This window comes from Macaca nemestrina, chromosome 19 (genome assembly GCF_043159975.1).
Source record: "Macaca nemestrina isolate mMacNem1 chromosome 19, mMacNem.hap1, whole genome shotgun sequence".
Taxonomy (NCBI): Eukaryota; Metazoa; Chordata; class Mammalia; order Primates; family Cercopithecidae; genus Macaca; species Macaca nemestrina.
Window position 1 is genome coordinate 23043928 of NC_092143.1, and position 26714 is coordinate 23070641.

The 26714-nt window shown below is 41.0% G+C and overlaps 1 protein-coding gene across 1 annotated transcript in view; it reads right to left on the reverse strand.

Moving 5' to 3' along the window:
• Positions 1-9945: 9945 nt before the first annotated feature.
• Positions 9946-26714, reverse strand: part of LOC105477121 (one cut homeobox 2) — a 56988-nt gene continuing 40219 nt past the window's right edge. Inside the window, exon 2 of the mRNA XM_071085276.1 lies at positions 9946-24785. Coding sequence (XP_070941377.1) covers positions 24499-24785 — 287 coding nt within the window. The 3' untranslated portion in view covers positions 9946-24498. The remainder of the gene's footprint in view (positions 24786-26714) is intronic.

Consider the following 26714-nt stretch of genomic DNA (forward strand, 5'->3'; position numbering starts at 1 on the left):
GTTTCACCATGTTGCCCAGGCTGGTCTCGAACTCCTGACCTCAAGTGATCCACCCACTTTGGCCTCCCAAAGTGATGGGATTACAGGCATGAGCCACTGTACCCGGTCAAACCTAAAACTGTTCTAAAACATAAAGTTTATTTTAAAAATCAATGTCCACATGAAAATATGCTCAACATTGTCAGCCACTAGGAAACTGCAAATGAAAATGAGAATGAGATAAGGCTTCACACCCATTTAGGATGGCTATAATCAGAGAGACAGACAATATCAAATGTTGACAAAGATGTGGAGAAATTGGAATCTTTCAGCGTTACTGGTGGGAATGTAGAATAGTGCAGCTACCAAGACAATGCATGGGGAAAGAACAGTCTTTTCAACAAACGGTGCTGGGAAAATATGCAACAGCTAGACCTCTACCTCATAACATATACAAAAACTAAAGTGGATCAAAGATGTACATGTGAGGGCTAAACCTATAAAATTCCAAAACAGGTGTAACTCTTCATGATCTTGGATTAGGGGATCTTAGATATGGCAGCAAAAGCACAAGCAATCAAAGAATGTGAACTGGGGGGAAGAAGAATGACTGGGAACTCCGCGGAAGAGCTGGAATCCACATCTGCCCCTCCCTGCCTCCTGACAGCCAACTTGCATGATGCTGGTGCTACAGAAAAAGCTGGCACCCTTCATGGAGCTGCTGTCACCAGACCAGGATTTGGAGCAGCTAAAGGAGGAGCAAGGGCAGGAGCTGCAGGGTGGACTGCTGCCCTGCACCAGCAAGGGGGTTGGGGACAGCGCGTGTAATCTGTGACAGCACCAGTCACCAGTGCCCTGCACTGTGCTTCCTAGGATTAAAAAAAAAAAAAAAAAAAAAAGCCTGCTGATTTACTTTTGATTTCCAGTTCTTGTGCAAAATGTCTCTTATGTTCATATGAACCCCCAAATAAGCAGGGAAGAAAACTCTGGGAAATCAAGATCTAAGCAGACACAGCCCAAAGCTACCACCACAGGCCATAGCATTTCCTCATTTCTTCTTCTTTTATTTATTTTTATTTTCAAGACAAGGTCTCACTCTGTCACCCAGGCTGGAGTGCAGTGGTGTGATCACAGCTCACTGAAGGCTTAACCTACTGGAATCAAGCAATCCTCCAACCTCACCCTCCCAAGTAGCTTGGACTACAGGCATGTGCCATCATGCCCAGCTAATTTTTGTATTATTTATAGAGATGGGGTCTCACTATGCTGCCTAGGCTGGTCTGGAGCTCCTGGGCTTAAGTGATCTCCTTGCCTTGGCCTCCCAAAGTGTTGAGATTACAGGTGTAAGCCACGGGACCCAGTTTTCCCCTTCCCTCCCCCTCTCCTCCCCTCCTCTCCTTTACCATTTCCTTTTCTTTACTTCTTTTCTTTTCTTTATTCTTTTTTTGCTTTGCTTACAGGATCTCACTCTGTAACCTTGAAGTCCTGGGTTCAAGCGATCCTCCTGCCTTGGCCTCCTAAAGTGCTGGGATTACAGGCATGAGCCACTGTGCCCATCAGCATTTCCTCTTTTTTGCAGCTTAATCCCATTTACAATTCCATGCAGTATCCGAATTCTCTCTTCTAGGCCTTTGTTTCTTCCACTGCACTTATAACTTTCATTTATTATTCTACATGCTTATTTTTTTAATGGTTTCTTATATGTCTCTGCACTACTTAATCTACAAACTCCCTGAAAGAAAGGACTTTGTCTTACGGACATTTGAATCCTCAGAATCTAGGATTGAATAATCATGATGACAATTATGATGATCAACAATAAGAATAGCAATCACTTGGAGAGCCCACACCGTGTGTGAGGCCCAGTTGTAGTAGTTTATATATATTACCTTTTGCCTGATTGAACATCAAGTCCAATACCTGGCAGAGAGCAGGCGTTCTGCTTTTGGTCATAAACCCCCAGGGGGTTGGAGCTCATTGGGAACCTTAGGGCTCAGCTCAGTTGCCTAATGACCCATGGGAGTGGACAAAAAGGGATTTCCTAGTGGCTACTCCTTGTTCTGAGGTGAAAAACATATTAGAGGCCGGGCGCAATGGCTCACACCTGTAATCCCAGCACTTTGGGAGGCTGAAGCAGGTGGATCACTTGAGGTCAGTAGTTTGAGACCATCCTGGCCAACATGGAGAAACCCTGTCTCTACTAAAAATACAAAAATTAGCCAGCGTCATGGTGCATGTCTATAGTCCAAGTTACTTGGAAGGCTGAGGCAGGGGAATCACTTGAATCCAGAAGGTGGAGGTTGCAGTGAGCCGAGATCGTGCCACTGCACTGCAGCCTGGGCGACAGAGTGACACTCTGTCTCAAAAAAAAAAAAAAAAAAAAATTAGAACGTAATGGGGTTTTGCAAAATCCCTTCTCTTACCTCAAGGAGCTATGTATTCTAGAGAAGATTTTGTCCTGACCCACCTCTGAGGACATTTGGCCCCAAAAGCACTGCCATTGAGAGCATAAGACCCACCCGGGGGCTCTGTGTTGTCAGTCCAACCTCTCTGACATCCCCAAATGGTCTTCCCAGCAGTCCAGGCCCATCTGTCTGACAGTTAGGCTTATTGTCCATCATTTGCTAACTCGGTAGGAATGAACTTGAGCTTCAGGACATTGGAGTTGGCCAACTTTGGAATCGAATGCTATTGAATCTTCTTTAGAAGTTGCTTTTAAACACTTTTTGCTAATATATTGCTGATAGGCCTGTGTTATTTGTGGTTCTATCGCTTTATTGATCCTTGTGTCCCACGGGTGAGCTGAATGACTGAGGAAGCAGGAGCAGTGCCATGATGAGCATGTACGCCTCTCAGAAGAGTCTGAACCCTGCGTGCTTCTATTTCTATAGGTTTTTTCACCTTGATTTAGGCTGAGACTGCTTATGGAAAAAGAAAACACCCTTCAAGTTGAAGTTATAAAAGTTAAAAAAAGTTTAATAATGGAAGACATCAAACAATCCATTAAAATGAATGGCAGCAAATTCAGGAGCGAGGAAAATTCTCCCAGAGGGCAGGAGAGGGTCTGTCTTTGGGTCCTCCCACTTTTCTTTCTACTTACATCCCCTACTTGAAGCCTTTCTAGCCTAGACACCCAGGCCACCGAAGCTACTTCCTGTGAGGAAGATGGTCTGATAGATTCATATGGAAGGTAATGGTGATTTAATATGCTAATCTTAGCATAGGTTATGTGCATTTTCAAGAAGAGTACCTTTTAAATGAGGGATCTAGGAAGCATCATGGCCTGCTGGTTTGAGTGCGGACTGGGAAAGTCTTTCTGGAAAGCTGTCTGTCAATATCTGGTCAAGTTTACAATACACCTACCTGATATCCAGCAGTTCCACTCCTGGTATTTACCCCACAGATGTTCTCACTCAGGGCCATATAGAAGCATGCACAAGGATGTTCTCTGTAGCAAAGTTTATGATGGTAGAGAGTAGGAGGCAGCCTGGGGATCCCTTGCTGGAGATGATGGTTGGGAACAATGTGGCGATGCATTCTGTGGATTTCTATGTAGAACCCAGAAGCAATGCATCACAGTGCACGTGGTAATATAAATGGACCTCAAAAACAGGGTGATGAGTAGAAACCATAAGGTAGAGTGAGATGATCTAACATAATACTAGTCACATAAATTAAAAATACATGCACCCTACAATGCAGATTCTATGTGAACACATACAAACAAAATGATAACATTGCTATGAGAGAAGGAAATGTGTATGGAGCAGAGTGTTTCATTCTTGGACTACTGACACTTGGGGTTGGAGAATCTTTGTAGTGCGTGGTCATCCTGCGCATTATAGGATGTTTAGCAGCATCCCTGGCCTCTACCCTCTAGATGCCAGCAACACTTCTTCAGCTGTGACAACAAAAATTGTCTCTGGGAGAAATCCAAATGTCCCACTGGGAGAAAATCACCCCTGGTTGAGAACTACCTATGTAAAAAACGAGGCTAAAAAGGGAAATATATATATATATATATATATATATATATATATATATTTGCATATATATATGCAAGAGATGTACTTTAAAAGAAAGATAAACAAAAGTGAATACCCAAAAAGGACAATATTTAATGCCCCCTCCCCCCAATACACTGTGATTGGTAGGGTTTTAGACACAGTATTAGAGCAGGTATCACTTTTATGTCATATTCCATAAAGGCTACTGTCCATTCTGTGTGTGTATAAGGTTTTCCACTTTGCATGCAGGAGATACAAACTCATTCTTTGTTCTTAGACTTGTGGTTTTTGAAAGCTGTCCCTGAAAGAAATGTCTGAGCATAGCTTGATCCTGAGTAGCTAGATGGCCAGATTGGGTTTGGAAGATGCAACTGCTTATCTGATGGGATAATAGTTGCCTCATTGGTACAGTGGACCATGAACGTCCTTCTTCAGCCCATCAAGGACAAGGACCTGGGGCCTCCTGTCTTCTGTCCTGCTCTTCCCTGTGGGTAGAGGAGAGACTGGGGGGCTGCTCTAACCCTGCTGAGTAGAAACATTACACGGTCCACTCTCGACTGCTGTTCCTTCTCTGCTGGATCTGCTGTAGAATGCTGAGCAAGAAGAGGCCCAGCCAGAGGGAGGCAGCTGAGGAGCAGCGGGCAGTCATTAAGCATGGGAAGGAGGATGGTTTTGGAGGCTGTCCATGGTTCTGATTTGACCTTCTCACGGCATATCTTAGAGAACGTTGATATTTTATATTGCATGTCTCTAGTTGTAGGATAGGCCAGTTCTGGGAAGAGGTGGAGTAAGGGGAGGCATGTAAATGGGTGCCTTGGGTTAGGTTCCCTGGGAAGCAGACTCTGAGAGGCCAAAATTTACATGTGGAGGTTTATTGGAAGTGCTCTTTGGAGTAACTCCTCCCCGCCTCCCCATGATGTGTGAAGAAAGAGTTGGCCTGCAGATTTTGGGGGGAAGCTCAACTTGCGGGGAATCAGCTTTACCAATAAAGCTGATTTTTAAAAAGGCTCTCATTTTTGTGTCTTATTTCTATTCGATCTAAACTCAGAAAGAGAAAGCAGGAGTGTTATTTACTGGTCTCCTAAAAATTCAGCCAGGGTGGTGAAGGTGAAGATGATGATGACAACAATGGCAATGATGATTTTTGAGACCATTTAATGCTCAAATGAGGTTACCCAAAGTGCCCCCGTTTGGAGATGTATTTGTAGCCAACAGTTTATGCCAATACCAGGCTCTTTCTATCTGGTTTCAATGTGACAGCTCTTGCAATCCTGTGAATATGCACAGCCAACAGTGATATCTTACCTGCACTTCTGTATGCTTCCGTGTGGTTTGGGACATCCCAAATCATTGGTTGTAAGCTCCATGGAGTTCCACACACATGTCCTGAATGGAGTTCTCCAACGGTGAAATAAAGACTTGGAAATGTGAGCAAGTTCTGAGCAGCCATAAACCACAGCATCACAGCTGTGAATGCATTTGTACTGGAGATGCTGGAAGGGTGTTAGCACTAGTTACCTTCACTTCTACCCACATCAGCTGCTTAGCAATCAGAATGTTGAAAGAACACATGAGTCGGAGTCCTAAGCAGTGAGTACTAGGACAAGCTCTGCCATTGGCTGAAGGAAAACTCAACACGAATAATAGCTTAGCCTTGGAGTCAGCCTGTCTAGTGTGTGACCTGAAGCAAGTTACTTTATTTCTCTAAAGAGCAGTTCCTTCATGTGTATTGTGGGGATAATTACAGTACATGCCTCACAAGATAGAACAAGATGAGATAAATCATGAAAAGTTCAGCACAATAATTAGCAATAGTAAATATCTATACATGTAAGCTGTTATTATTAGGTGAGGCAGTGGAAGATGATTTAAACTTCTAGCATTTAATTATTCAATGGGAATAATAATAATGCCTGCACTATAGGCTGCAGGAAAAATGAGATGAATAAATGCACACATAAAGTGTCATAATATTGAAATTAACATATTGTCTTCAATCTTTTCTAACACAGGGACTATGTTTTTTCTTTGTTGCAATGACTGTGACTTATTTTAATAAACTTTGGCACAGACCGCTTGGTGTTACTCATGTGTCTGTTTGTTCAAGTTGTAATCTGGGGGCAGTAAATCATCCTAACCAAGAACAGGGAGTTGGTGAACATTACCTCAGAGTGTTCTCACTGCAGGATGGTCACTAACAGTGCTTCAGCCATCCACATCTCAGTCCACTTCGACAGTCACCTATCACTGTATCATGGAAAATGTTATAAATGGATTCTGGTGACTGGAAAAATCAAAGGTATTTGAGAGAGGTGGGTTGGGGAAGCCCTAACTCTTGCATGTACAGAGTATAAGACTTCAGTGAAACCCTTAGCCTGCTTTAGGGGATACAGGAGAGGTTTGATCCCTAAAAGTTCCTGTGTTCAGTCCTCAGTCTAGAATATTACCTGTTGTCTGCTGCTGCCCAAGGACTAATGAAAGCCTGCCTCCAAAATGTTCCTAGGTCTATCTGGAATATGGTTAGGACTCCCAATAATACAGAGACCTCACACTTCACAAAACTCCCACAGTGAGTGGTATGTGTGGTTCTGTGACTGATTTGCTAAATTAAGCATGTTAAGTAAATACCTGTATGTGGCAACATTTAGTCTCAGACCCACTTTCTTTAAAATCTGGCAAGAAGTTTGTGGGGAAGTAGCTGACTCTTGCCCATCTCAAAACCTTTGGGTGGCTACCATTAGCTACCACAAGAACCTAAATGTTGTGCATAACCAAATTGGCTTAGTCGGTGCATGACAATTTTTATGAATAGTCAATTCAGGGCAAAACCAGCAAGTTTATAAATTCTTCTACTAGTTGCACTTCCATTGTCAAAGCTAATTGTTAAGAAATGGCTTAGGTCTTGTGGCATGCATCGCCACAGTGCCACGATGCAGCTTTCTCATGTCACTAGGGGAATTCATGTTTAGTTGACACTTTCAGGTGGGCTTTGAAGCTGATGATCCTGGCTCAAATCCTAGCTCCACTACTGTATTACCTAGACCAATTATCCTAACCTCTCTGAGCCTCAGATTTCTCTTTTATAAAATGTTGGTTGTCTTTAATAGCGATATATTCATATATACACACAACTTTGTGAACCAGGCAGAACAGTAGTACAGTTGATATTCTTATCCCCAATTTATAGATGGGAATTTAAATGACCTTCCCAGAGCCACATATCAGTAAGACGTAGGCCTAAGACATGACTGACTCAAACCGCTGGTTTCTCTCTCAAATCAGAGCTAGAAGTACTCCTGGAGGCATGATTCAGACACTTACATATTGATAATCTGAGAAAAATACTACCTGGGGTAGTTAGGTTAGTTACCTGGGAGCAACTACCTGGGGGCAGAAATGTAATCTACTCCTACAAACCTAGATAACTTGGTCATGCATTGAGTTATGCTCAGATTTAGTAATAAAACTGTAGTACTTGGAAATCTTAATGAAATGAGAGAGCCCTTTTTTGACTAGCCCTGTTTAGCATTATCCCCATTTCTTCTGAACTCTCAGCATTTTTTTGTTGTTTGTGTGACTTATTTGGAATATAGCTGATATGGCTCCATAGCAGGAATGGCTTGGTAATGTATGTTCTATCACTGCAACCCGAGGAAGCATGCCTTACTAACTTCCAGGTCTCCATGGTGCAGCACCGAGTGACCAGTTGCACGGGGTCAACTCTGACATCTGAGTTTGAATGCTAATTCTGCCTCTTGGTCCTGACGTTGCTGCACCCTGCCCTAGCCTATGTCCCCCGCATGATTGTTGTGCAGATCAAGGAAGGAGGATTCTGGAGGTGACAGCATAGTGGCTGCCTCTACGGTTGGCAACCACCATCATTAATTCTAGAAATAATTGTGCTCAGTGAACCATCGTGGACTGACCAATGCTTCCTCATGCTTCATGGGTCCACACGGATTTATTCCTTTTAATTTTCTTCTTGCAAATGACTTCCCCCCTCCTAGCATCACTTAAGGAGGGAAGAGTTCAGGGAGAAGAAAAAAGTGAGAGAATGGATTTGCAAGGGCAGTTACCAATAACTTAAAGCATTTTGACTAAAGGAATCTCTTTTCACTCCTACCCCAGTGAGGCTGGACCTATGGTGTCCTTCAGTCAGTAGGATGCAGCAGAAGTGATCATACCTGTTCCATGCCTTGGTCTTAAGGGGTCTTGTGTGATTCACTTGATCTCCTGGAACCCTACCCAGGCCAGCCTGCTGGATGATAAAGGACAGCAGAGCTCAGTTGATTAAACTAAGGCCATCCTAGACTGGCCAGCCCCCAGCGAACTGGGGAGCTGACTACAGATGCATGAGTGAGCCCAGCCCAATCAGAAGAACTACCCAGTTGAGACCAACCCAAATTGACAACCAACAGAATTATGAGTTATAAATACAGTTGTTTTTTAAGCCACTATGTTTTAGAGTGGTTTGTTCCCACTAACTCACTCTAGCAAAAGCTAACAGATACACCAATGTTTGAGGCCTACCCTTGTGGAATTGGATGAATTGATCTGGGATGGACCTTAGGTAGAGTATATTGTAAAAGCTCTCTGGGTGATTCTCATGTGCACCCAGGGTTGAAAACCACCAGTCTAGATGAAGACACTCAGTGCTTCACGGGCTGGGTTATAGGTGAGTTAGACCAAGGGTTAACCCAATGGGACTCCTTTGAATCTTGTGGATATCTAAATTTTTTTTCCCATAAGTTATTGGGGTACAGGTGGTATTTGGTTACATGAGTAAGTTCTTTAGTGGTGATCTGTGAGATTTTGGTGCACCCATCACCTGGGGAGTATACACTGCACCATATTCATAGTCTTTTATCCCTTGCCCCCCACCCACTCTTCCCCCCAAGTCCCCAAAGTCCATTGTATCATTCTCATGCCTTTGCATCCTCATAGCTTAGCTCCCACATCAGTGAGAACACACGATATTTGGTTTTCCATTCCTGAGGTACATCACTTAGAATAATAGTCTCCAATCTCAGATATCTAAATTTAAAATGAATAGATGGGCTGGGTGAGGTGGCTCACACCTGTAATCCCAGCACTTTCGGAGGCCGAGGTGGGCAGATCACTTGAGGTCAGGAATCCAAGACCAGCCTGGCCAACATGGTGAAACTCCGTCTGTACTAAAATACAAAACAAACAAACAAAAAAATTAAGCTGGGTGCACGCCTGTAATTCTAGTTACTTGGAGACTGAGGTGGTGGGATGATCACTTGAACCCAGGAGGTAGAGGTTGTAGTGAGCCATTGTGCCACTGCACTCTAGCCTGGGTGACACAGCGAACCTCCATCTCAGAAGATAAAATAAAATAAAAAAACAAACTCATTAACTTAGAGAATATAATAAGCCAAGATAAAATCTGTACAAATATGTTAATATTTTTAAAAATCTGGGGCAAATGCAAAATGGAAGGGGCTTTTGATAAAACCAGGTTTAACCTTGACCTTGTACAGGTGGAGAAACTGAAGCCCAGAGGGTCTAAATGACTTGCTCAAAGCCATACAACTAATTTGTGGCAGGGTTTAGATTCCGTATGAGGCCTTATTTTCCGTCTATTTTTCTTGATTCTTCCATAAGGTGACAATAACATGATCCTTCTTTTGACTCACCATATGTGACCTCATACAAAATCTGTGCAAAGATAAGTGTAGGACAGGCTATCTCTAAAGTGTTAACAGGTTAAGAAAAAAGATAGTTTTTATGGAGCATCTCTCATCTTTCGTGATTTATAACAAGGATAACAGGTTTGTTGATTATAAGATGTGTCTTGCATACTATCAGAGATAGAAATTGTAGTCTCACTAAGAACAACTTTACTTTTTTTTTAATGAAACCACAATGGGATGCAGTAGGGGGAAAAGTGCTTAATTCCTTCCATGAAAAGAGAAAGAAGGCATCTGAGCCATGGTCAATGAATTAAAGCAGTTTATTTAACATTAATTGCAGAATTTACAGCACTACCATTTAATGATAGGAATAAAAATAGAAAGAATCCAGTGTAAGCGATGTTGCAGACAAAACATTGGGGTGGGAAATGAGCAAAATTGAAAATGCAATTAACATTCGAAGAAATCTTCCAAAAGGACTGGGAGCTTATCAGGGGGTTGGCATCCCCTTGATGATGAAGTGTGATCCTCATCCCCACCAGGATTTCAGGGCAGCCACTAAACATATACCCTGTTGACCGTCCCTGGAAAGTCTTTCAGCACAGTCTGACTTAACACGTTTGAGATGGGGCAAAATCTGGATTATAATATGCTTTGGAAATATAGCTCAGGGTGAAAGATAATAGTGTGGATTTGTGTGTGGGTTTTCGTTCTCAAAACAGAAGAGAGTGCAAATTTTAGGGGTGTGTATTCCTGATTTTAAACATGAGAGGTGATGTCAAAGGGATCAACTGAAAAGAACAGTTTAAAGTTTTTCCCTACGATTTTCTTGGAGATAACACCTGTGAAAGCAAGAAAATAAAACAAGAGGTGTATATGTGACTCTCTGATCTCCTGTCCTTTTGGAATCCGGAAAGAGACCTATAAAAAGTAGTTGGGTTTCTACTAAAGGGCTGAGTTTCTAGAATAGCTACCTAGAAGGCAGGTGGCAGAGTACGGTCTTTGAGCATATGGTCAAAGGAGGCTCACACTCTATAGCCATTTTCCCATAATTTAATGGGTCCCTTTTTAAAATTTTAAAACTTTAAACAGATCTGGGACAAATTCTTCTCTCTTCACCTCCTCCTTTCTTCCTTCATTATAGTCACCTTTCAATAACATCAAGCAGTCAACAGTATAGAACAAAGGATGCAAGTCCTGCAGGCCAGCATGTGAAATTTAAAGGTATTTTTAAATAGCAAAAATAAACACACCTGAGGCCAGGACCTAAAGTGAGAAAAGAGCCAGGACTGACTTGGATTCTGAGAACAAAACTGGATGGAAGAAAAGATACTGGAATTTGTTTTCACTCACTTTGGTGGAAGGATAGATCCTCTTGTAATAATTCACTGACCAAGGAAGGATCTACAGTACCTGTGTTAATAAAGTATTATCTGGGTGGAAATATTTGAATAGAAAGAATGAAAAAAATAATGGACCAGCTCTTTCTCTCTGGTCCAGGAGAATACTTTTGAGAAATGCAAAGGAAGAAGAAGAAAACTAATTGAAATGCTGGTCAATCCTTAATTATCTTTTCCTATGAAGTTCTTTGGCATCCCAGACCTGGGAAGAAAAGACTGAACCGCTCTTGGATTGAGTGAAGGTTAGGTGATTGAAGATATGAATTAAAAGAGAAACCAACACCAAGATTTTCCTGTATCATCTCAGTCCCTGCATCTAAACTTCAGTGGTTATTTATCAAGTTATCAATGTGAAGCTTGTGGTTTTGTTTCAGAAATTTCAGTATGCCAGGTGTTTTACAACATTTCATGTTAAGAAGTTTGCTGGCACCACTTGGACTTGTGTAACACAAAATGGTAAAGAAAGGAAATAATATTCTACCTTCAAGGAAGTATCTGTTAATGGTATGATTACCTATCCAATTGCTAGATAGTCTTTGGACTCTTTTCTTCCCAGGTGGCAGGTTCCTTGTCATAATCTGAAAAAACTTTCCTAGAGATAAAGCTGACTCTTAAGCTAAAGGCCAAATTGGACCAAAGCAAAAGATATGGGGGGGAAAAACCTCAAACTCTACAACTTTTTGAATAGGACTTTCAAGCAGAGATAAAGTAGGCATTGATGGGCCGTGTTTTTGGCTGGGGCAATAGCTGTGATTCAGCCTGTCCCCTAAGACAGATCAACAGCATAGGCAATGTGCACTGCCCCTGCCCCTGAGATGGGAGCAAAGCACAGGGAGACAGTGGGGTCTCCTTTTCCCTCTTGTATTTTTCCAGATCAAAGAATTGAGAATAGCTAAAATACAACCTAGAAAACAATAGGAAACCCATTCCATACCTTTCTTTGTTTTCTAAATAATCATCTCCAAAAGGTATAGATGGGATAGCTAAACAGGATGCAGAGGATGGTGGGAAGGGGACTTCTGATGTGGAAGAGCCCCACTGGATGGAGGGGACCTGGATCCTCTGCAAACCCAGCTGGAAGAAGAAGACTTTGGTAATGTCCCAGGTAAACCACCAGATGGGCTGCAACAGCCTTGACTGGGTAGAGTGCAAGGTGGGGAAAGGTGAGTGCCTGGTGGCCCACAGAAGATACAAGGTTACTATTTTCTTTTTCTTGCCTTTCATGTATGAATTGGAGTCTGCCTTCATGCTGGCACATGCTCAAGACCAAGGGATCGCAGGGAAGTGTTGGAGTCCAGAGAGAGTGAGGTTAGAGATTTTTGGCCCAGTTCTCTTTAAAGCTGACAGATAGAGATCTCTTCCTAGGATCAAAACCTACCTTCCAGCCCATGACCTGCCTTTTCCCAGGCCAGGCCCATGTTTCCCCAAGATGGGAGGAGAGAAAATCAGGCCAAGCTGAGGTAATTTCGTAGTTCTGTGTCTCCAAGGAAAAGGACATCCATTGGCACAAAGCATTGAGTAAAAACCCTTTAATAACAAAATAACATTCACGATGTAGCTACTTCAGTTGTCTGGAAAACTCAGCTTACACTTGATTCAACATACCACTTTCCACAATGTTTTAAAAAAAAAAAGACATAAAATGGCATAACAAAATATACCTTGGGTTTCATAAGACTTCTTGGCAAAGTGTAACGAGCAGACCCATGCATTGCCTGTGATAAAAAAGGGCTGGGTATACTCGTGTCTCAAATACCCCTCTGTTTTCTTTGGATCAAAAATGGATTTGAACTTTGTAGATTCTACAATATCTGCATTAAGAGGAACAGTTTGTGGGTTTGTGAGTGTCAGGAAAACTTTGCTGAAACAAATATCAATTTTATTGTGGAAGAACATATAAAGCTTTCTGTAAGATTAAACACTATTACAATCATCAACTGTCTTAGAAAAGCCAATTTGAAAAATTCTTATATCTGTTCCCATCTTTGGCAGATAAGGGAAAAATAAAAAGACTGTATATCAAAGTTTACATTACCACAATCTACTTTATAAGACCAAATAAAAATGTGTTTCTTTGTATTATTCATGAGAGCATGTTCCCAATACACTCTCACAGATAATATGAATGCTATACTGTCAGTGATTTCCAATATTTTGCATAGCAGACTGCTGCTTTTCAACCAAGGTTTCCTAGGCTGCATGCTCCTATGCAAAATAAAGTGTGCTTGGCAGTTGATTTGGCTTTATGTCAAGCATGTTGGTTTGGGAAATACGAAACTCGAGAATGGGTCTTTGAACCCAAGTATAAGAAAGAACAAGTTTGCCCAATCCCCTGCAACTGAAAAACACTTTTGACATACAGAGACCTCAGATAATTGAAGGATTTAAAGAAGATGGTTTTTCTAAAGTGGGTTTGAAAACTTCTTATACTCCCTTTTAGAAGGTAGATGGAACATTGTCAGGCAGGTAAAAATTAAGTGAGAGTTACCTCCAAGTCTAGGGAGGGAGAGCCATGATAGCTGCACATGTGAAGTTTTGGGAAATGGCTGCGTATTTTTGCCCAAATCACTGGAACAGTTGGTGGGAATGTCCAGTAGAGTGGACGAAAGAGAATTGGGCAGAGAAGAATTAGAAATATTGATGCCATTTGAGTTTCTACTGTGAGCTGACCTGATCACAAAATACTAGAAGAAACCACACACAGTCAAAAATAGCCATTCCCAAGCAGAGATCAAAGAGGGCCACAGGTGGATGAATTTGCACCTCCATATACATGACCAGTTAGGTCTAAGTTCATGAGCATAAAGCCAAAATAACTCCTTTTGGTGGAAATTAAATATGCAAAGGTGAGTTTTTCAATATTTGCTTTCAAACCCCTCTCAGATATGGTGATATATCTGGGTTATGAGGATCCCAATTTGTGGAATGCAAATTGGCTAACTCAAAAATTTGGAATAATTTTTCTCATTATAAAGTTGGAACCCAATTCAATGTGATTCATTTTCAGATCCCAACAGATGTAAAGGGTATTTTCGAGGTGAGATATCTCCCAATAAAACCAATATTACCACCGTCTGAGGCTGAACTGTGTACATTTTCACAGTTTAATGTATACACAACTGTTCCACAACTGCTAACAAACAATAGGCGCCCATGCATAAAGTCCATTGAACCAAAGGGGGAGATCTAGTTCAAAATGAAAAATGCTGCTATTAAGACCACAATGCATCACACTGCTAAATTTTTAGCCTCATGCATAAAATTATAGCACTGATTGGCAGTTGCTAATTATAATACTACACTGTTAACACAGAACAATTAATTGTTCGGACCAAGTAGCACAAATGTAGAAAATAATTATTCTTTTCAACAGAGCAAATGAACACAGATTGTTTCTTCAGCAAAATATGAAACTGTAAACTTTGGGCTCATTCTGCAACTTTCCCCAATCCAGCATAAATAAAATCCAAAGGGGAAAAGAAAACATACATTTTCTTTTTAAGCGCACCTTTTTCGTCTATTACAAAAGCACAACCTAAAACGTATAAAGCTTTTTTTTCTTTTTTCGTTTTTTAAATCACAGTTACCAAAAGAAACAGTGAATAATTTATTACATACGCTATAATAACATTACTCTAAACACTATTGTCTATGAGGTATATCTGAGAAAATTCGGTAAGGAATTGCGCGGTCTGCATTGCCAACATGCCCGGGTTCATAGTAAAGCTTTGGAACCGTGAAGAACTAGAAAAAAGGGAAGAACAAGGGAGGCAGAGGAGGAGACATAGAGAAAGAACCTTTGGTATTAGTACAAATCTTGTTCTTTGCAGGGTTGCATTGCAAAGCACCACAGTACAATAAGCCCACCAACTGACTGTATGGAGGCCCAGTTGAAGCTGAGGTATTCACAGGAAGAATTAAAAAAAGCACAGAGAGGTCCAGACTGGCTAAATCGTTGCTTTGGTTCAAGCAAGGCACTCGTCCCGTGGTTATGTCACACTTTGCAAGTGAAGCATGAGGCTGGGGGGATTGCTGAGGAGGGGTCTGCCAAGTGGGGATGTTTTCTGTGTTCAGGCTGCCATCGCTCTTTCTAGATCATCTCTCGTATGGGTGTGGCAGTAGGAAAGTTGGGGAAGGTGATGTTCGCTTATACAGAGCTCTGCTGCTCAATGAATTAAGTCATCTTTGCTTTGTCTCCCAGGGATTCTGAGAGTTCTACTTCCAATAGGAATTTAGGAAGAAAACCAAAGCAATGTGCTCTTTGGAAGGAAGGCCTTATGGGTCTGCCTTGTGTAGGGAGAAGATGGGGCTTTGAGCTTGTTTGGACAGGAGGGAACTTTCACATAGGATGGCGCTTGAAAACTTCAGAAAGAGAGTAACAGTGTTTCCTACAGTTTGTCAATCTGTCATCTATATTCCTCTACTAGCTATGCTTTGTTGATGCATGGAACTGATGAGTTGATTGGTCTCTTCCTCTCTTTGCTTCTTTGTCTAAATGGTCTCTTTAAAAGCTCAAAGATAATTACATTATGTGAAATGCAAAATACTAGCACTCAAAAAGAGCTATATGGACTAGAGGCAGATCTTTGCATGTGTCTAAAACCCATTTGGTCAAAAGCTGAGACAGATTCATTGGCTAACACACAAATGACGCTGACAAACAGCTCTTAATAGTGATTTAACCATTTAATGGAATCTAAAAAAACTTGAAGAAGACCAATTAATTTCATGAGTAAGAAGGAAAGAGAGAAGCAACTTTAACCATTTCTTAAACTGGCATATTCCTCTGCAATTTTGGGCTCATTTTTCATTTACCACGAATAACCCTTTAGTATCAAATGATGTAAACCTTAAACTTCTCTCATAGATACAGAGTTGGCTTAGAAATGAAATGTAAACACCTACAACTAGAAAGGAAAAGGCTGAAGAACTTAAAATGTCACAAGTGCCAATGGTGGTCAAGTTCCCTTTCTTGATAAATATTGACTTTAAAGTACCCATAATAATGAAAGCCAACAAGCCAAGAATGAACTTTCTCCTCCCACTGAATTAAAAAGTTATTTATACAACGCTTTGTAATGGAGAGGTTCAAAAGTGATCACACTGTTGGGATCAACATGTTTTTCCTAGGGCAAAAACCCCTGTATGAGCCCTGGTATTTCAAGGCAGACCACCTCCACGAAGCAACTGATCATATGTGACTATGCTGAGATACTAACGGGACGCTGAAAATGCTTGTGACTAATTTTACGGCGGAAAATGTTAAGAGAGAAACCCCAGGCTCCCTGGTCATTGCTAAAGGATTGCCACGGTCCTATTTGTCAATGTGGGACCACTCTCATGCAGAGGTAGCACTGCACAATAGGTGTAGTACTGGGGCAGGAACCAGGAGGTGTGTGTGGGCTTTCACTCTGAAGAGTTATTTGATTTGGATAACTATCTCATTCCTCTGGGCCACCGGGGCTTAGGCTAAATGATTCCTAAGGTCTCTTCCAGGTCAGCTACTCAATGGTCAGAGCTTCCGTGGTTCAGTAATTGGCAATCTTTACGGTGATAGGTCCCAGCAGGGATAGAGGCCATGGCTAGGACTGAAGGCCATTTCCAACCAGTTTCCTTCCCCAGTTTGGAATCAGAATTTAAGGAATCCAATTATAGCAGCATCCGAACTCACATCCTGAACATGTGGAGCGGACAGCAAACAAATAAGATAAACACAGAAAACATCCCTTTCCAAATTAGCAGCCGCCGTCGCATAGATAATTATTTCTTTGGGGTATCTGAGCTGTGGCTGTACATACCATATGTCAGAGAAAATCGTTCAAATCATAAAAGAGCACAAGCAAAATGCAGACCGCACAGATAAAGAAATCTTTGGTATCTTTGGTGTCATCAACACGATTAAAATTACAAATGGAAAAAGTCAGTGAGGTAGCCTTCTTTGGTTCTCACTAGAAATAGAAAGTTTTTCCTTTTTTTTTTCTTTTTTCTGCTTTTTGTTTTTCTCCTTTTTTGTTTTGTTGCTTTACATACACACAGAGTTCATTCTTGGAAGCAGCTAGTGTAAGGGTTTCTCTTTTTGTTTATGATTTTTTTAAAATTTATTTTTCCAGTTTCTGTATAGAAGCCCCGAAATCCAGGCTGGTGAAGCAGGGTCTCGGCTTATGTGTTCTGAATGCACAGGTTCAGGCTGAATAGTCATTGCTTGTCCACAAAATTTGCTCTGTTGTTCTGACAGCAAACAAACTGCAGTGCTCTCTGTCGTTTTAAATAAAAAATATAAACTATACAGTGCACCTTTCACAGATGCTGAATAAGTTAAATAAATAAGTTACAATATGAAGGCTCCAAGGGCCACAATAATTAGAGGTGGAGTTCGCCTGGTACCAGGTGGGGCTACAAACTTAAGTTAAATAATTTAATAAGTGTTACTTAGACTATTTTAAAAGTTAATTTAAGAGGGAAGAATATCCCACATTCTCTTTTTGTAACCTGTATTTCTTCCCTGTCTGTAACAGAATTTCACTGCTTTATAAAGCAAACTAAACTTCAAGAGTATTCCAAGTAGAATTTTGCATCTCTGATGCACCATTGGTCTAGGTTTTGATAAATAAGTACAAAGAGTAAAATCAAACTAAGGAAGGATGATTAAATACCCAAATCTTATACATTTATGTACTAGAAACTAATTTAAATAAGTTAATTACATTAATGGTACTTAGCTTGTAGGGTCATAACCCAAAGAGACAAGATAAAAAACATTCTGTGGGGGCGGGGCAGAGGGCATCTTCATTTTTTGAATGACAACATGTGTAACTTCTTTTGATAGTCTAAATAAAAACAAAGCAGGAAATTATAACCTCTAAAACTTTCTCATGTTAAAGACCATTTAGATGTGACAAGCATGAAAAAAAATCACCACTCCCCACTAGCTAACGCAGTCTCCCCAAGACCGCAGTAGCACTGTCTCAACCCTGGAAACCAGAGCCCACTGTCTCCCCATTGGTTTGCGCTTAACTTTACTATTTTTTCTTCTTTTTCTTTGTTTTTTTCTTTTTTTCTTTTTGTCCTTTTTCAGGTCTTTGGATTTAGCTTTAGTTATGAAAGATCCAGAATAAAGCTATTCAACCGAAGTCATCAAGCATAGGTGTCATCCTAACACAGATAATTAAATAATATAGAAGGTTTCTTGAAAGTTGAGTTTATCTTGGATATGCCCAAATGAAATTAATTCCAAGTGTACAGGATGAAGATGCTGGGATACTTTTGTTTTCCCTGCATTTTGGTTTTCAATGTTACAATAAATAACAAAAACAATGTACACTGTAAAAGTACCACATACATGTTAAATGATGATTTAAAATGTATTTATTGTAACAGATTACAGTATAAAGGTATGAAGCATGTCTGTACACACTTGTATGTACACAGTCTAGACACCTATAGGTAACGTGTGTTGTTGTAAAGTCATCTATGAGAATACATGTTAAAATATGTATCTAAATTTGTATACATCCAAGCGGACAGACTGTATAAGCTTTAGGCACACTTATCTGCCAAGGTTTATGCTACCTGAAATGCCTGCTGCTAAAACTGGAGCAGAGTGGAAGACTTCTATGCGATGAACAAGCTGGTAGCAATGTGTTTTTCTCCACTAGAAAAGGTATTAGCTGGTTACTTCCAATCAACCTAACTCCAAAACTTCTAAGGAAAGCTTGGGCTCTAGCAATAACTGCTTCAGGCTGTCAGAATCATTTTGGTGTCTGAGAATAATGAGCCTCATTTAAGGTCCTGTGTGATTCACATAACAGCCCATCAGCCTCAATGGTAAGTTATGTGTCTACCTATGTGAGGTCCTATATATTTTAATAACTACTTTTGTATTTTATAAGTATTCTGAGACTTTCTAAAACAGATAAACCCTCCCCTCTGTCCCTCCCTGACCTTGGAAACAAAGAAATCATTGATAGAAAATAGGCATCGAGACATCCATATTTAAAGCCAACTTCATTATCTTATGAGACTTATACAACCAACTGGGGTGCCATTCTTCATTCAGTAAGGATTTTTGTGGCCTTATTTTAAAACTAGAATCTCCTGTTGTTTCAGGGGTGACTTAGTCTTAGCTAAAGATACAAAATTACTAATCTATCAAGTTTGGCAGACAAATATCAGAAAGTTATAGATACACCAGCTCTATTCCTTCTTCATCTAACATTTCCACTTACTCTTCCTGGTTAGGCTAAGAAGTCTGAATCACACAGCATCAACAAAAACAAAAAGTCACCTCTAACCTGTTACAAATCTAGAAGGTTATCGCCAAGGTAGTTGTGTCTGGGCCTTGTGGTCAACCTTGACCACATGTATCATCTTTTTCTCCACTTTATAATAGAGTCCATTATTCTTCAACATTGGAAACAGGCCTTTTCTTCTTAGACTTTAAAATATCCAACTATTCAAACTCCTGAAAATCCGAGTTCACTACAAAGGCATACTGTCATCACACTTTGGTAATGATAATCAAACAGACATTCCTATAATTCTACAAACATTTTCAAAAGTGGGGAAGTTTCCCTCTATACCCAGATAACAATGATTTAAAAAATCTGTTCAACTTGAATTTACTGGCACTAGTAGGTGGGTGCCCAGTATAGACAAAGAAAATAACTGATTATCCAAAAGGTATGTATTTTTGGTTTTGAAATAGGTTGTTTGACTTAGAAAAGTGTGTGTGTGTGTATCAGATTTACATTCCAAATGTTGATTTTATTTTAGCTTGAATTGAAAATTATTTTGGATTTCCTAAAGCCTACAATTGCCGAGAGCCTGCAGGGGGAAAGGGAGCTTAGAAGCTACTCTTTCTGGATTTCTCCAGAGGAACTGCCATGCTTCCTGGCTCAACTAGCCTGCACCTTTATGCATGGTGCGAGCTAAACACTTCTTTTACATTTTGGAAAAGCTTTTAAATATTGGTGTTGAGTTTTTATTGTTGTTGCTGTTTCCTTTAAAAAAAGAAATGCATTGGCTCTGTTTTGTTTTTGTATTATTTCCTGGAATTCAATCATTACATCCCTAGTACCAAAATCACATTAAAACAAAAACAATGCAAGCCTATCTGTGTAAAGGAATAAAGGAAATTGTTTTTCCACTCAATGGCTGTGAGTATTTTGGTTTCTGCTGCCTCAAGAATGTGAAATTTGGCTGAGAACTGTTCCTTCACACTGTCCCTTTTGCTGACGGCTGAGGAATGCCTGAAATTTTCCTTGGATTGAGGTAACGGATCATAAACTATAACCAAATCCAAATGGTTATTTTCTTTGAAATTATTAACTTAAATTTAAAAATCTTTGAGTAAACTCACTGGGTTAAATTGTATTACCCAATATAGAATTTTTTTTCTGTTAGATTTCTAACAAATTGAAATTCTACAGGGCTTAAAATTTTGACATGTAACTATATAGATACACATATACATGTGTGTAAATAATTTTCTAAAAGCAAGCACTTCTCTCTGGTATGACATTATCTGGTATGAGACATTTATCAAAGCTCCTTGGGGGGAAATTCTTGCCTTTCTTCTTCTTTTTTTTTTTTTTTTTGTAACAATTATGACATGTTCTTCTGATCATCAGAGGACTGGTTTGACCAATGTTGAAATGTCAGGTCACAAAGGCAGCCTCTACTGGTCTAGACATCTTCAGAGGATGCTGGAGACCCAAATGCTGAGATTACTATGTCAAAGAATCACTAACCAAATCAAGCAGGCTCCATTCCTCAATCCAGTCTGGAAAAGAGCAATCATTTCCATTGGACACATGTCACAAGGACTCATTTAGAAATAGTCTAGTTGAAATCAACCCACATGGGAACATTCCTCTGCTGAAATATGCTCTTTTCTTAGTCTTTTGACAAAGGAAACATGGAGTATGAGCAAAGGACAAAGGGACACAAGGGAAAAGCCAAGGAACAATCTCCTAGGCAAGATGAATTATAAAAATTGTGGAGGTCACATTCTCTCACAGCTCCTGCATAGGGAGACCCACACAGCGGGAATGAGGAGGTGGCACAAAGAACAACAATGGGGCTCTCCAGGGGCAGGACTCCAGGAGTCTCCCCAAAACCTGCTTTATATTTTCTCTCCAGGATTGAGACACTCTCCCCCACCCCACCCAACACCACCGCCCACCCCAGTGCCAGCTGTGGTTGCACATAGGCTCGTCAAAATACAAATTGGTAATTACCACCCTGAGGAAATCTATCAACCCATTGCAACAGGAGTTGGACTTCCCCTACGAGAAGTCCCTTTGGTGTATCTGCTCACTGAGGGGGTCTGGCACACCCAGATGGGACAGGGCAGCTCCTGGAGAACAGATTTCTGAGCTGGTCTCATATTCTTTAACTGGTGAAAATGGACCACTGAGCCTTCCCAACAGTTACAGAAGATGAGCACCCCACTGTCAGGGCCCAGTGCTGGGCCGAGCCTGTTGGATGTACTTCACTCACCACCTTAATTGAGGCTGAGGGATAGAATAGAGATGACTCCGAATACAAATAAAACTCATTTACACCATGGATCCATTTATCAACAGGTTAAGTGATAAAAAGCTTGATCTTGACTTTATACCTTTCCCAGAAACTTCCATAGAGATCTGAATAATTCAAATCATCCACAGTGGCAAATTAACTCTGGAATGGCATGAGAAATGAGAAAAATTCTGAACCGAATACTTAACAAATGAAGCACTGGACGAAAACAAGACATGAATTTGGACAGCAATAATTTTGGTTATCACCAATGTCAAGTTGATCTATATATGTATTTTATATATTATATATCTCTTTCTTTAGAAATGCAACTTTACAGCTGATTTTTAAAAAGCTAATAGAAAAGTAGAAACTGGCAATCATTTTTACATGTTTCCCCCCACCCCCAAATGAAGCCCTGTTAGGATGTAGCAATCACGTGAAAACGAGGCTGTAAATTCCTCTATAAACTCTTTGGTTCTGTGGCTCGGGAGAGGATGCATCACCAAGAACCCTATCCCTGACCCTCACTCCCTTTCCCTCCCCTGATGATGAGACTCTGAACATAGAAGGAACCAAGTCTAAGGGTTAAGCAAAGAACATTCAAGTGATAATGTTATTCCCTATTCTCTGCTGAGCAGAGAACTGTTCAATATCCCAACATCTGAAACTTGGAGTCCATGGAAACTTTTGAGAGATTCCATGTTGGGGTAAAAAACCATAAAACAAAATTAAAGGGAAACAATAAAATCAAATAAATGGCCCTTTCCTTTTGTTGCTCAGAGAAACATAATTGATTACCTTTATACAGATCAATGGCGCTATTAGTATTTTAGCCAGGCAAGAGGAGATAATGAACTGAAACAAAAGGTGTGAGAAATCCTCATCTTTGGTATTGTAGCTGTTGAGGTTTCTGTTGCTCTGTTCCGTGTTCTTTTGAAAAACTGCATAGGCACAAATTAAAGACAATCTTCAACTTTAAGATTACCGCGTGAGTTGTCAAATGAAGCAGCAGCCACTGAGGCTCTTCCTTATTTCTATCTTTGTCTCAACCCTTTCTTTAAAATCTGCTTCCAGAAAATGTCCCAAGAGGTCTGTTTGAACACAGTGTGTCTCGCTGTTTTTTTTTTTTTTTTGGTTTTCGTTTATTTTCTGGCGTGCTTCCTTCTTATCGGTGGTGATTTCCAATGATTTACAGATTTATTTATTCATTTTAATGGGACAGTTTTGTTTGTTGCAGAAGTAGGTGCAGAAAAAGTTTCTTTGGTTTCGATTAAGTAATTCATAAAAAAGTCAGTCTCAAGTGTCTGTAAAGAATCATTGCAGCGTTTGGCTTGCTTTGAACACCCCCATGTGGCCCCACCCAGGGCCATTCACTGGTAAATATGCACATTGTGACCTCCGCAATCTCTCAGAGTTCTGTGGGCGCTCTTCCACTTGCTATGGGAAGGTGACAACGGGTGTGGCAAAGCCACTCCCCTGGGTGGCTTGGCTAACGTCCCTGGCGTAGCTGGTCCATTCAGCCCGATTATGCGCCAAATGCCATTCAGAGTTGCAGAGGTTTTCTGATTTCTAAAAGTAATCACAGTATTTTTAGGCTAGAAAATGACAAGTCATAAATGTCTTTGGTTTGCAGTATTCTGCTTCTTTGGTGTGCTGTGTTTTCTCCAGATTTATTCAGCTGTTTTGCAAGGATGATTCAACAACAGAAGAGATTTAGGATTAGATGACAGTCATGAGTAACATGTATGCAGGTTTGATTGATTGATTTCTTTTTCTTGCTAGAAAACATGGAAAACATCCCTACTAAATGGGATGGATGAGGAAAAACCCCAAATCAGAAAGAGTGGGAATGGATTACGTGGTGGTCATAACGCACAGTAGGAGGGACCAGATGACTGATCAACCAAGAAAGACACATTAATGATCTTAAAAAAACCTAGATCTTTTAAAATGCTGCATTTGCTCCATGTACTGTTAACAGTTAAATTGGCCTCCTGAGTGTGCGTCTGCATTATGTACAACAGAATTTGTAGCAAACTGCAAAATGTGCTTGAAGCCATATTCTCATCAATTCCCTAATGACTTCACAATCCAGATGTGGTAAAAATGCAGATGTGGTGAACCCAGAACCTTCCTTACTTCTGTTTATCTTTGTTGTGCTTGATACTTTGAGCTCAAGTGAACTGACTGGTGTTTTGACGGATCCAAGACCACATAAGATTTCCAGGAGGTAAAGAAAAAAAAAAATTGTAAGCTGGATCAACTTAAAGCTTTCTAAATCATTTAATGAAAAGATGCCTGGGTTGGAAAAACAGGTCCTTGGATTTTTTTTTAACGTCCATATTTAAAACTTGTGCTCAGTAATTACCATTCTGATGTTTTTTTATGTTATGGCTGTGAACTTGGACATACCGTGGTATGATGAGGCTAAGCATGTGGAAAACAAATGAGGTCATTCCTGTTGCTAGATTCTTCTCTTATTGTTGTATCTTGGAAGCCTAAACTCAGAGTCCTTACATAGGCCAAATTCCTATTGTTAGTCATAGGAACTCTGCAAGAAGCTGACAGGACCTGAAGTGGGACAGATGACATTTTAAGCAATCCTGAGCCTGGCTGACACCATACTGGAATTAACTTGCTCCAGGAAGGCCCCATTTGGGTTTCTGGGGTGCTTAGCATGCTGAGAACAGTGTCTGGTTCTAAGAGATTAATTTTTCAGCTTGCACTTGGACTCCATAGCTATTAAAAACAAAAAAAGAACACCTGGCCTATGATTACAGCTAGAATAGAAGTTTCTTTGCAAGATAATTGTGCTTTCAAATCACCAGTGAAGGGCCCCAGCTAGGAATCCGGTGTCTTTTTCCTTTGTTTTCTTTTGGTATCTGTTGTCCTCATTTGGAGGTGACTTGTGCCCAAGTGAGAGTCTTTCCATCATGCTTTGGTACACGTGCTGGAGGTGGACGAGGAGCCCCCTGTGCTCAGATCATCTTGCCACTTCTCCAGGCTGCGGCGCCGGGCGTTCATGAAGAAGTTGCTGACGGTTGTGAGCTCCAGGCCCAGCTGCTGGGAAATGGTGATCTGCATCTCCTTCGACGGGCGTTTGTTCTCCTTGAAGATGGCGAAGAGTGTTCGGCGTTGGAGGTCAGTGAACACCAGGCGGGATTTCTTCTGGGAATTGTTCCTGTCTTTGTTTGGTTCTTGCTCTTTGCGTTTGCACGCTTGAAGGGAAAGAGAAGAAGGAGAGGAGTCAGTGGGCTCACCCGAGAACGTGATCCATGGAAAACATTGACAAAGTTGTACAGAGAGAGGTAAACCGTTAAACTTTATTGTGCAAATTGCCCAGCTGTCAATAACCAGCCTTTCCCGTAATCTCCGGGTGATGGAGGGCATCAGTGAGTGAGTGGGGGATGGGAGAAAGGAGAAAGCAGCAGGGCTGTTTCACAGTCTGGTTTTGAACTAACTGCAGTTGTCTTTCCCTTTTACCTCCTCTCTCCTCCAGCATACCATTTATCCAGAGATAAATGAAATTATTTATTTCCGAAATCAGGTGCCACGAAGGCAGGGAGGACTCCAGACCCCGGGGTGGGGGAAGCCTGATGAGGCAGTTCCTCTTTCATATTCACCCTCTCGAATTGTTTACAGCTGAGTTGAAATTACCTTCTGGAGTCAAAACTTAAAAGTGCGTAGTTTTTCAAAATCAAAGCTTCTACCCAGGTGACTCTAAAAATTGTTAACAGAATGAAATTAGAAGTGACAGAATGATGGTATTATCCCAACCCAAATTCCTTTCGTCCAGACTTTTGAAAAATTAGAACAAAACAAAACAGAAGACCAAGGGAGAGAAAGACTAGAAAAATTGGTTTAGCCAGTTCTCATTTGGCTAGTTTGAAATTGGAAGCCAGTACAAGAAGGCAGGGGAAGAGGGTAGGGGGAAGAAGCCCAACACTACAATAGGACTTCAGGCTTGTAGATATGTTAGTATATGTGGAGTCTCTTTGATTTAGCAGAAATGAGTATCCATGCCTGGGTTGACATATGCAGTCAAGGACATTATGTGTCACAACCTCTCCCTTAGCCTACAAGTTCCTAGAAGGCAGCAACCGGGCCTCTGTAGTATTCCTGACTGATTCTTTTTGGAGCCATGGATACAATGAATGTTTTGGAAAATGAGGACAAATGACTTCTTGACTCTTTCAGGGAATCTGTACACTTCACAGATGGGTTCGGTGGCTCAGAAAAGTGACCCATAAAGATTAAATACAGTATTATAAATCACAATGTTAAAACCTGAGAACATGGGTTACAATCACCTGAAATGGCCAGGTGTGGTGGCTCACACCTGTAATCCCAGCACTTTGGGAGGCCAAGGCAGGCAGATCATGAGGTCAGGAGTTTGCGACCAGCCTGGCCAACACAGTGAAACCCCATCTCTACTAAAGATACAAAAAAATTAGCTGGGCGTGGTGGCACACACCTGTAATCCCAGCTACTTGGGATGCTGAGGCAGGAGAATCGCTTGAACCCAGGAGGTGGAGGTTGCAGTGAGCCAAGATCACGCTATTGCATTCCAGCCTGGGTGACAGGGCGAGACTCCATCTCAAAAAAAAAAAAAAAAAAAAAAAAAAAAAATCACTTGAAATAAGTCCCAGCTCCCCTAGGGGTGTGGTGAGAATGTGGCCTCAAGAGAAAGAACTGGGGAAAGGCCAGGAAGCAGCAGAGGCCCAGATAGGGCAGTCATCCTCAGAATCCATCCCACTGGATATTCTGGCCAGAGGTTGAGAATCCCTTTGCACTGGACTGACATTCCCCCAAGCCTGGCACCCAGGGTGCTACTCAGATGCTTTCCTATGCTTCTCAAAGCCCTGGCTTGTATATTTTGTTTCCTGGCTTTTGGGCACAGCATTTCCTAATTGTGTTCTGCAGGCAGCATCTTATGTGGAGGGTCTGCTACGGTGTCTGAATGTTTATGTCCCCCCCAAAAATTCGTATGTTGCAATCCTAACATCCAAGGTCATGGTATTAAGAGGTGGGGCCTTTGGGAGGTGACTGGGCCGGAAGTTAGAGCCCTCATGAATAGGGTTAGTGCCCTTATAAAATAAGCCTGAGGGAGACCTCTTGCCCCTTCCACCATGGGAGGACACAGTGAG